At 41.5% G+C, this 12,688-nt stretch overlaps 1 protein-coding gene across 3 annotated transcripts in view; it reads right to left on the bottom strand.

Annotated features, from left to right (window-relative positions):
* Positions 1 to 12,688, bottom strand: part of LOC142721810 (ras-related and estrogen-regulated growth inhibitor) — a 124,317-nt gene that overhangs the window by 6,875 nt on the left and 104,754 nt on the right. For all 3 annotated transcript variants that reach the window (XM_075848835.1, XM_075848836.1, XM_075848837.1), the window contains 2 exons: positions 3,614 to 3,670; positions 1,385 to 1,458 (listed from right to left, as the gene is read on the bottom strand). In XM_075848835.1, coding sequence (XP_075704950.1) covers positions 1,385 to 1,458; positions 3,614 to 3,670 — 131 coding nt within the window. The remainder of the gene's footprint in view (positions 1 to 1,384; positions 1,459 to 3,613; positions 3,671 to 12,688) is intronic.

The raw sequence follows: 12,688 nt of genomic DNA on the forward strand, positions 1-12,688 counted from the left end.
AACAAAATTAGACCATTCGTGGTGATCAATGAATAGTGAAAAATGTCGCAGTTTTACGCGCAGCAATAGCAAAAATGACATTGTCTAAGCAAAACTCTCCTCTTAGGGAATGGGAAGCACAATTCAGGAACACACTATAAGTTACCGCCGTGCAGATCTGGATCCACTTCCAGAATGGAGGATGTAGAGAACAGGCCGGAGCCACTCAGTCAGCCCAGTTACAGTAGCGTTAGGGGCCACGTGTGTGTTATCGCCTAGGAGTACATAGCAAGCAAAACAGCCAGCCTCAGCCGGCCGCAGTGTCAGGGTGCTGGAGGGCTATCCTGTGGGGGTGGGTTAGAGAGAGGGGGTTCAGCCTTATAATATTTGCCAGTAACCATCAGACATACACAATGCAGAGTTAAATGTAAAACAAAAAAATCGAATCTATAACACGAGTAGAAAGACCCCTGCGGGCACCTCAGCGTCTCTTATACGCTAGATGGAAAACAATACATGCACTTTCCGAGATTTTTCCCAAGGACGCCTGTTCCTGATGTTTTCAATAGAAACCCTTGATTCCTGCGTGGGAGCAGAAGAGGCAGATTTTCTATTAGTAATTCATTGCTGATGACACACGAGCATTTACTTCTCCAGTCGGGATCTGGTTGTGCAGTAAAACGCAATGAAATCCTCCATAGCAAGGACAATGCTGGAACTTACAAGCTCCAATGTCCAGCAGACGAGGGTCATCGCGGCTGTAAAGTGCTGACGTTATTATTTCTTTTTTATTTATAGTGTTGTAATATTCTCTCAGCTCTACTATACTGGTGGAGAATGCTTTATAATTCTTCTTCTGATTATTAAAATGTTTAAGCAGAGTATGCTGAGATATAAAAAGTCTCAAATCGTTTTATAAACCCTCCAACTTTCTCCCATTTGCCACTAATAAAATCAACACAGTGCATTAAATTCTGAGTACGGGTGGCCATACACATGAAATAGTAGTTAATGATCCCATAAACCTGCACACGTGGCTCGGCCTGGCATGCATGTTTACTGGAGATAGGAATAAACCACAGCCAGACCTTTCCAGCAGCGGCTTATCTCCTGTAGGAACAAAGTATCGGGCAAGTCCAAATCCCAAAAGCCCCATCCCTCTTTCAGAAATTGGGAAACTCCCATATACAGTAGATCAGCCGATTCTGCCAATGTCGGCCAAGCTTTGCTTATTGTGTATGGGCGCCGCCAGGCAGTAGAGGTTTTGTATGGCTGAAATGGCACCGACAGTTGGCAGATAATTATCTAAATCGGCCATTAGACAATGGAAAAGAATGCTTGGTCCTAATGGCCCAAAATAGGTTAGACCTTAAAGAGTTAATAGCTAGATGACAAAATGTTTTACCTGACCGGCTGTGTCCAGCAACTCCATGGAAACGGCTTCATCGTCTATTGTTGTCTGATGCCGGTATGTGGATTCTGATGGGAAACAAAATGTGGGAAATAATTTGCAGCTCTTAATAAGGGACCCCAGATAGAACGTGTCTTCAGTGCTCAGCATCATTTTGGTCTGATTTGAAGTATTATGATACAACTGTTAGCAGGGGCATAGCTATAGGGTTACAGAGGGAGCAGTCACAGCCAGTGCCCCTCTGCCACATAAGAAGACACCGGTGTTATAAATGGCACATGATCGGTGGGGGCCCTGGGACAGAACTTTCATTGGGCCCAGGATCTTCACGTTACACCTCTGACTGTTAGTTCCATGCGTTCCCCGGATGTCAGGATACGTTGTGTATAAATGATTTATGTCTCTAACAACTGATGCTGAATTCATACAGACTTATTATTAAAGTGAATGTCATTATTTCGATTCCCGGGAGTAGGACACAGGGGAAATAATAAAAGTGCTATGTTTGCTTAGACAAGATCCTGGGTTTATCCTCGGCTTTTATTCCAGGTTATGAGCCCTGATCATTTTTTTATACACTGTCACCAAAAGTATCTAAGAACTGCCCTGTTGCCCTGGTCCATAACCGAAAGGTTTATTGGACAAAGCAGAGACAGGAATCCGAATCCACAATAAGATTTCAGAACAAACCTGTTCAGGTTCTTACTACATGGATCATTGACTGCTCGGTCATGTTCAGCAGATGTATAAACACAAAGCGGGAGAATTATTAATACTGTCCTACATTGAGACAGGAAAAAAAACGGACAGGCAGAAACTGCACCAAATTAGTCACAGTAATGGACACTGTATGGTACATTTAACGCAATTTACTAGATATGTTAGACCGTTTCCTCTTCTTTATTCCATGTCATGGCTTCCATACTTTACATCAATATTTCTTGACAAAAGAATGGCGAATGCTATTAATAAATCTAGCGCATTTTACCACTCTTAGGCCCTGTTCACACTGAGTTTTTTTCAGGAGAAAAATTCTGCCGAAAAATTCCGTTTGGGATTTGAGGCAGATGTTGACCTTCCTGCACGGCGTTTGCCGCGATTTTTGCTGCGTTTTTCGCTCGCGCCCATTGAGTGCTACGGGCAAAAAACAGCGAAATACGCTTTCTCTGCCTCCAATTGATGTCATTGGGAGGTCAGAGGCGTGAACGCGTGAAGATAGGGCATGTCCCCTCTTTCTTCCGCGAGGCAGTTTTACCGCTCGCGGGATAATACCGCCCCTGCCTCCCATTGAAATCAATGGGAGGCATTTTCGGCCAGTTTTGGACGAGTTTTGCGGAGCGGTTTCCACTCCAAAAAGCTCGTCAAAATACTCTGTGTGAACAGGGCCTTAACCACACTGCTTTTCTCTAGACTTTTTAGAAAACTTTTTAGTGTGGTGTAACATGTTTCTAAAAAACATAATAAATTTGGTGCATGTTATGTCCAACAGTTTTTTGGGCCAATTTCAGCCAATATTCTGCCACATTTTGCTTTGTAAATCCTCCCCAATATATAATGGGAGCAGCACCCAGCTATCAAATACCCCAGGTGACAAATTTACATCAGCATAATTTTAAGGATGCTCTCAATTAACCCACTATTAACAATCAGAATATTTAGTACACCTCGGTAGGAATATCTAACTACAACACAGTTCCATTAAAATTCCACCTTCAAAAATGGGGAAACTGAAGGGTCCTATCAGATAATCCAGCGCAAAGGCAAACCCATAGGTGTGCCTGGGTAATCCAACACCTGTCGACGATTGAGAAAGGCTGAACATAAGCCGAAACGCGTCTCAAAAATAAACACAAGAAACAAGGCAAAGCAAAATGGTGTGTCCCGGGATTTTTTTCACTTTAGTATCAAGGAATGGCATTTTTATGTATGAGTATATTCGGGTGACATTGTAGGGCATATCCTGCCTTCTGAAAGAGCAGTTTATATTGCCAATATCAAACAAACCAATAGAGTGGACTAATGATTTGGCAGCTGGTTAATTCTGGGGCACTGCGTCCTTATCAAGAGTTCACTGAGGAAAGACATAAACTGGGATAAAATCCAATGAGATCTCTATTTAATGGAGCATTGACAGTTAACATATATGTATTTTACAAGCATAAAAGTAGGTTGAAGTCCTTAATTCTAAATGTCATACAAAGTTACACAATAGATGAATCTTACCTAAAGTCGGGTCATATTCCCAGATGAATCGTTTGGTTAGAAATCTCACCAGGAGAGCTGAGGAAACAATAAATCTAATATCAATTTTTATCTTTCACACTAAAGTCAAATGAAGCCCAAAGATGGCCGGAGAAGTTGTCTGGATAACATGTTTGATGTTTTCATTGTACAGTCATATAGTCATGTCCGCTCTATCAGCGTTCCTTCTCTGACCCTCATAGGAAATCTGAATAGATGGAGGGCAGAGACAATTTCATTCTAGATATTTCACTGCTCTCAAATAGAACTTCTCTCTCTCTCTCTCTATATATATATATATACATATAGGACAGCCTGAGAGTTACAGCTCCTCTTACCAAGGGAAAGGAGAGGAGGTGGGACTTTTATCATATTTTTGAATGTTTCATCTTTTGTTCCCCAGGGGCCACATGGTGCTAGAGGTGCCTGGCGGCTGCTTATCCTCTTTACTTATGGAAATGAACGTTTAGCTGATCCAAGTTCACATGTTTCTGGGGATCTACTGACCTAAAGGTGGATAGGACATTCTCTTGTGTTAATAAATGTGAGTGAGCATCTTTACAAGTCTCACATCATGACTGCACCTCCTCCATTATCAGCATTAGGAACCTCACATGACACAAGCAGCGAGTTTCCCCTACATCACATTGTGGGAAATTTCCTAGAAACTTGAACTCACAAGACACTTAAATTGTGTGAGAGAAAATAGAAGGTCAGGAAAGGTAAAAAAAACAAACAGATGAATTATTCTCATAAAAATCCCCGATCAAAGAAATGAGGTATTCTAATGTTTCCAGAACTTTTACACCCATAATATTATGTTCAAGGGATCCATGGGTCACATGTGCACAAAAAGTTCTCTAGTATGACAAATCCTTTAAAACAAATTAGGATTAATCTAAAGACTCCAGCTTTAGTTCCTGTTGTCCCTAGATTACAGAATGTTCAGAAAAGGACTGTAAATGTAAAGAACTGCCTACATGAGAATAAGTCAGACTGGCCCCCAAAAAAAAGACTTGATGATGCCATTGTCCTTGTTGAAGAAGCTCACCTTTTAACTGCTTCACAACCGTGTGCCATATATACACGGCGGACCTAGTCCCTGAAGACCACGCATAGTAGATATATGGTGGCGCTTCCTGGACTGCTCTTGCGCAATCGCGTGCACACAGCCCGGTACCCGGGAACTGGGCAAAGATCAAGGACCAATCTATGTGGTCTCTAATCGTGTGATTGCTGTGAGAACAAAATCACAGCAGGACTTATTTATAAACCTCTGGCCACAAATCTCCAGCCTCTATTCTTCTCCTTACACTTTGTTTCTGTATGAGGAGAAGAAGAGACATTGTATCAATCACATTGCATCAATCCATCCATATATACTAGGGTTATATTAGAGACTTTTAGAATAGAACGGTGTTTCATTCAGTTCCATTACGAAAGGTGTATAAAATCTAGCCCTTCGCCATGCAGTCACCTTTACAGTTTAGAAAAAACAATAGGTGGTTTCAGCAGCCAAGTGAATTTTAAAAATAAAAAATCTTTATACATAATAACATGTTAAAAACATGGACGTGTACACTCCATAAAGGGGGGGTCAGAACCGCTTACGCATTTCGGACTGAAGAAAACGAGTCCTTATTCAAAGCTCCAAAAAACACATGTGAAGCCCTGTAAGATCTACACATAAATAAAGAAGACTCCTCTGGAGGAAGCACCGGACCAGAAGACACCCTACCTGAGCATGGATTACATTATCTACGTGGGTTACATGGGAGAAGTAAAGAAAAATGAACACTATATATACATATCTAAGTGAATTTCAATAAAAGGTAACAGAATAAAGGCGACGTGATGATTCAGTAGATATACATGAAATCATGATGGTAACTTAAACCTTGGGGATGCCTGGTCTCAAGTGTGAGGATCCAATAGAATTCTCTGCTGAAAAGAGACTGCAATTGAGGGGATTAGGAGTGGTGTCTACCCCAAAAATATGTTCCCCTAGTATTCAGTTTGTGGGTTGTACACCCCACATACTTTAAAGTGCAGATGTTACATCATGTATTGTACACCCTCTCCATATTCTAAAGTGCAGATGTTACGTTGTATAATGTACACCCCGCATACTGTAAAGTGCAGATGTTATATCATATATTGTGTCGCGATTCTGGGGTATGTGGACCCACCATGCCGCCCTGCTGTAGTGGAGTGGCAGCTGGCCAAACAGTGAATGCAAAAGTCTTAGCACAAGAAAACCTGTATGAGAGTCCAGACAGACACGAGATGTAGCTTTGGCACAGATGATTCGTGGCACAGATGAAGCTAGGCTTGGCAGATGATGTTTGGCGTGGCAAATGACACTGGACGTGTCAGATGGAACAGACATGACTCCAACATTAGAATTCAGTCCAGGAACAAACACAGTTACAGGATACAGGAACACTGGGAATAGGATACAACTAAGGGACCATTTGATTAACTAACATGGGAAGACAACAATGCTCAGGTAAGGAGTGGAATGGCAGGGCCCTTTATATAGTCCAGGGTGTAAGGGGATAGGTTGGGGTACAATTTGTTAGTGCACGCTCTGGCCTTTTAAGGCTGGGGATGACCGCGTGCACCCTAGGGGCAGGAGTAGCAGAGTGTAGCTGCGAGTTCTGATGTCTCCTGGGAGGGAGAACCTGGCAAGCGTTCAGTGTCCCACAGTCACGGCTGCCAGTGAGTACAACAGTACTCCCTCCTTAAGCCCCCTCTTTTTAGGTCCAGAGCGTAGGAGGAACCTCTTGACGAAAGTTGGAGCATTGATGTTCTCTTCTGGCTCCCAGGACCCCTCCTCAGGACCAAACCCTTTCCAGTCCACCAGATACAAAGTCTTTCCTCCTACTCTCTTGTAGTCCAGGATCTCCTTCACCTCGAAGACGTCAGAAGAATCGCTGGGAGCAACTAGAATATTTACTGAAGCGGTTCAGGACCACAGGCTTTAGGAGGGACACATGGAACGAGTTGGGGATTTTGAGAGTAGGAGGCAGCCGAAGCTGTTAGGACACTGGGTTTATCTGTTGTAACACCTCAAAGGGGTAGAGGTATAGCGTCCATGGCCACAGGCCGTCAGGTTTACTCACCTCCCGACGCCCGCAGCTATGGATCCGTGAGCGCTGGTCCCCATCTCTTTCCTAGGAAATACCAGCGCTCACTTCCACTCCATTCTGCTGTGTCCCATGATTTCCTGGCCTATAAGAAGGCCCCAGCCCTTTCCGATCCTTGCCTGAGTGTTGTTAGTTTATCCCAGTCTGTCTTGCAAATGGCCCCTTAGTATTTCCCGTTCCAGTTGTTACCCGTGCCCTGTTACCTGTTCCTGTATCCCGTACTGTTCCTGTGCCTACCAGTGTTGGAGTCATGTCTACTGCACCTGCTGTCGTTTGTCACGTCCAGTGTCTTCTGCCACGACCAGTGTCTTCTGCCACGTCCAGTGTCTTCTGCCACATCGGATACTGCCCGCCACATCTGGTGCTACCTGCTGCACCGGCCTCCATCCGTGCTGAAGCCACAGCCACCGTCTGGACTAGTTCAGGTACCCAGGGATAGGTTCAGGGAAAGAGGGGATGGGGGGGAAACAGGCCTGCAGCTTTATTGAAAGACAACATGTAGGGGGAACTACAACTGTCGGTATGCAAGGCAAGATATACAACTTCTTTTGTTCAACTTCTTTACTGCAATGAACAGGTAACAGGAAATTCTCTTCTATGGAGCAGACAGGAACCCTGAGGTTGAGGACTTCGATCCCGCTGGAAGTGCCCCGGAGAGAGGTTGTGCCTGACTCCACGTTGCCATGCTTGGCTATGGTCACGCCGCCGTCGGTCACGGTGGGAGCTACCCACTACTGACAGCCTACCCTAGGGTAAGAGTCACACTCCCGGCCCATGGGTCGCGTCGTGGGAATTAGTGAGCTACCCGTACCTACTGGCACCATCACGGGTCCTTGCGGAGCTATCCGCTACCTTTCGCGACAAACCCTCTCTCTCCTCAGTCGGCGGTCCAAGCGGTGGACCCCCTAGGACGCAACTGAACCTGCGGGTTGACGCTAAGGTTTACACAAAGTCCAGCTAATAGTCCAATAAAGTCCCGTCAACCCGACCGTTCCTTCCGTCTGCTCCTGATCCAACAAGATTCATCAACAACAGTTCCATGCAAATGTTACAGGCGGTGATTCATCAACAACAGTTCCATGCAAATATTACAGTTGTTACACGGTGGAAGACACGCAGGACACTGGCGCGGTTAATGAGGTAGGAAGCCTGTACTAGGCCTAATTCAGGCTAAATCATCTGCGGATTGTAAGGCTAGTCTTTCATGTACTCTGTGACCCGGATAAACGAGGGCCGTACTTCTCTTGGAGGGGCGGACTGTAATTCGGGTACTGGTATTGTCCCTGGGAAGGTCTGAGGGTCCTGGTTAGGGGCTACGGGGTGTGGCCGGCACCTGTAGCGGATGCTGATACTCCAATCCGCTCCTGCTTCGATCAGTCCTCTGTTTGGGTGCACCCCCTGCTTCTCTCTCTCCACTGCAGGGAGACACGTTCCTCCTGTCGGTCCTCTGCTGCTGGCACACTGATTTCCTTCCTTGCTGTCACTGATCCAGTAGCCCTATGTGCCTCAGCCTCCTGTAACCACGCTGGGGGTTCCTCTATGGTCGTTCTGCTGGGGTCGGTCACCTGCCCTTACTTTCCCCCTTTAGCGTTCTCTCTCTCTTGTTCCCTCTGCTCCTTCCTCCACTCTCCTCTCCAGCCGCGCTCTCTCACTTCCACCCGCCTCTTCTGACCTCCCTCCTCATCCGGTTCTCCTCCTCTGCCCCAAGTCCCGGCATCGCGAGACTTAGCCCTGCTTCACCGCTGGGCGCATGCGTCATGGCTGTCGGCAGCGCGGCCTTCGCCATGACACCCAAGACGCTCCGGAGCCGAACTCCCGAGCCGCCCGACAAGACCGTGTCCCTGCGTTGGCCCACGGGGAGAGGTAAGTACGGGTGCACCCTTACAAACACACAAGAAAATTGAAAAGAAAAGAAAAAAGAGGGATACTGTAGTCGCTGCTTGGTTGATAAAAGTTGGTTTATTGCATAAAAGCAAGGTAAACAGATTGCTACGCGTTTCAACACCGGACTGGCGTCTTCCTCAGGCAGATAACACATACAGTACAAGATCATGCATATATATACACATACAAGTGAACAGTGATAGGGCCAATTCAGTAAAAAAAAAACGCCAAAAACGGGGAAAGGTCACAGAAACAACTCTTGTTTATAAAGTTGAAAAAAAAAAAAAAAAAAAGGGCAAGGTGGCATATGGATGGTCCGTGTGTAGCAGTGTGACCTAACCGACATAGATCAAGTGCTGGGTACGAAGCCCGTAAATAACAGTCAGTTCATGTTAAAAAGCTAAAATAATTCATATTTAATATTTAATAAATTTAATCGAAAAAATGAGGTAAATAGCGTATGTGATTAGATGAATATGATATAAATATGGAACATATAATATCAAAGACTCCTTACTGTTTATCGGATAGAGGGAGGTCACGCCTCCGGGAGCCATCACAAACAAGGACCTTGGAACGCACCATGGAATGCACAAAAAAATGGCGTTGTATGGGCGTCATGACAACCATCATGGCAACTCATGAGGGCCAGATGTCCATGAAACGCACGGTGGACCGCAAACCGCACCACACGGAGCAAAGTACAGAGGGGAGATGAATGGGAGGTGCAAACCTATCTTTTTATATTAATAAACATTTGTGCTTCATAATCATCGCAATTAATAGCATATTAGATACTGGGCTATTAAAATATCAAAATATTAAAGTATTAAAATATCGAAATGCTCCGTTGAGAGAGAGAGATAAGTGTATGCATAAAATATAGTATTACGATAGTCATTTGTTTGGAAAACAGAATAATAAAAAAACTGAATAATAAAAAAACAGAATAATAAAAAAACAGAATAATAAAACAATGATAATACAAGGGTAATAATAATAATAATAATATAGCAATAGTATAGTAATAATAATATATAAATAGTATAGTAATAATAATATATAAATAGTATAGTAATAATATATAAATAGTATAGTAATAATAATAATAATAATATAGCAATAGTATAGTAATAATAATATATAAATAGTATAGTAATAATAATATATAAATAGTATAGTAATAATATATAAATAGTATAGTAATAATAATAATAATAATATAGCAATAGTATAGTAATAATAATACAACAATGATAATACAAGGGTAATAATAATAATAAAGCAATAGTATAGTAATAATAATAATAATATAGCAATAGTATAGTAATAATAATAATAATAATAATATAGCAATAGTATAGTAATAATAATAATAATAATAATATAGCAATAGTATAGTAATAATAATAATAATAATAATATAGCAATAGTATAGTAATAATAATAATATAGCAATAGTATAGTAATAATAATAATAATATAGCAATAGTATAGTAATAATAATAATAATAATATAGCAATAGTATAGTAATAATAATAATAATAATAATATAGCAATAGTATAGTAATAATAATAATAATAATATAGCAATAGTATAGTAATAATAATAATAATAATAATATAGCAATAGTATAGTAATAATAATAATAATAATAATAATCTAGCAATAGTATAGTAATAATAATAATATAGTATAGTAATAATAATAATAATAATAATAATATAGCAATAGTATAGTAATAATAATAATAATAATAATATAGCAATAGTATAGTAATAATAATAATATAGTATAGTAATAATAATAATAATAATAATATAGCAATAGTATAGTAATAATAATAATAGTAATAATAATATATAAATAGTATAGTAATAATAATAATAATATAGCAATAGTATAGTAATAATATATAAATAGTATAGTAATAATAATAATAATATAGCAATAGTATAGTAATAATAATATAGTTGCTGAAATACAATTTAAACAAGATGTATTATTAGATTGACAATGGGATGATAAGTACAATGAAAATATACTGAAAATATGCCAAGAGGAGATTGTTTAAAAAATAGGACAGTTGTTAAGATACAGTTGCTGGAGCCGGGGATATTATTAGACAATGGGAAGGGAGATAGAATTGCGGAATTAATCTAATGAAGATTCCGTGATGTCATTAAGCCCATTAGGATGTAAGGTCCCCAATTTATAGATCCAGAAATTCTCCCTCTGTATAAGTCTAGTAAATCTGTCAGAAAGTTCACACGGGATGCTTTCAATGGGAGTGACTGTCAGGACATCAAAGTTGCATTTATGTTCCAGAGCGCAATGTCGGGATACGCTATGTTTCAGATAACCATTTTTAACATTAAACCTATGTTTATTCATCCTATCCCTAAGGGTTTGGGTTGTGCGCCCTACATATTGGAGGTTGCATGTGCATTGTAGTAAGTAGACCACATCGCTGCTGCCACAATTCAAAAAGCTTTTTATTGCGAAACTTTCATTAGTTACCAAAGATGTAAAATGGGATGTCTTGGTATTGATATTCAAACAACATAGGCATCTTGTTTTCCCACAACGGAACGAGCCGTAGGTAGTCAGAGGTGTTTTAGGGGGGTGCTGTTGGACAGTGCGTAATTTGCTGGGTGCAATGAGGTTCCTCAAAGTTTTCGCCCTCCAATAGGTGATCTTGGGTCTTATTGGAATAAGATCTTTCATGTATTGGTCATTAGTGAGAATGTGCCAATGTTTTTGCAATGTGGAGCTTATCAGTTTACTCCCTTTATTGAAAGTAGTTACGAAATTGCATCTGAAGTCACCTGACTTATTTGTGGTAATGGTTCGAGAGTTTAGGCAATCCAGTTGTGTAAGTGATTTTGCTCTGGTTCCAGCGCCTATGATCAGGCTGGAGGGGAAGTTCTTTTCTTTGAACCTTTTCCTCAGTAAATTACATTCTTTTTGGAAATCTTGGTTATTGGAACAATTCTTTCTAATCCTCTTAAACTGGCCAAAGGGTACATTCTTCAGCCAGGGTGGGTAGTGGGCACTCCTGAAGTTCAGGTAGCTGTTTACATCAACCCCTTTAAAGTGGGGTTTGTTAACATGCGACCCTTTTTCTCAATTGTGAGATCCAAGAAGTCAGTTTTGCTGACAGAGCACTCATGTGAAAAAGAGATTCCAAAGGTGTTGTCATTTAAGTGTTTCATGAAATTGGTAATCACGGTTGGATCACCTTTTATGATGAAAATGAGGTCGTCAATATAACGCTTATAGAAGATGATATTGTCTTTATACATATGATCACCAAAAATGTATATGTTTTCAAAAGCTCCCATGTACAAATTAGCGTACGTTGGGGCAAAACGTGATCCCATCGCACAACCTTTGGTCTGTTTAAAAAAATTTCATTCGAAAGTGAAGATGTTATGAGTGAGTATAAAATCAATGCTATTTATAAAAAAATTGATTTGTTTGTTCGGGAGACGTGCATCCGTTATCAGAAACGACAAAATTGCCTCTGTACCTAAATCATGTGGAATATTAGTGTACTGTAAAGGATCTTCCAGGCACAGCTTCTGTATCTACGCCCATAGGTAATCAGTCTGCACCTGCTTCTATGTCTGTGAGACTGACTCCATCTTCCACCACTCAGGATGGCAGGCTTAGGAGTGGGAGAGCCTATCACAGCCTGGCCAGACGGAGCTAGCTCCCGCCCTCTGTCTATTTATACCTGCCTTTCCTGTTCCTCCTTGCTTGTGATTCTTCTCGTGTGGTTTCCTGGCCCTGCTGCAGCTTCTTGATCTATTTGTCCCTGCTTCATACTGACCCTGGCTTACTGACTAATCTCCTGCTCTGCGTTTGGTACCTCGTACACTCCTGATTTGACTCGGCTTGTTCACTACTCTCCTGCTCTGCGTTTGCACCTCGTACTCTCCTGGTTTGACTTGGCTCGTTCACTACTCTTGTTGCTCACGGTGTTGCCGTGGGCAACTGCCCCATTTCCCTTAGCTTCT

The sequence above is a fragment of the Rhinoderma darwinii genome, unplaced genomic scaffold (genome assembly GCF_050947455.1).
Source record: "Rhinoderma darwinii isolate aRhiDar2 unplaced genomic scaffold, aRhiDar2.hap1 Scaffold_52, whole genome shotgun sequence".
Lineage (NCBI taxonomy): Eukaryota > Metazoa > Chordata > Amphibia > Anura > Rhinodermatidae > Rhinoderma > Rhinoderma darwinii.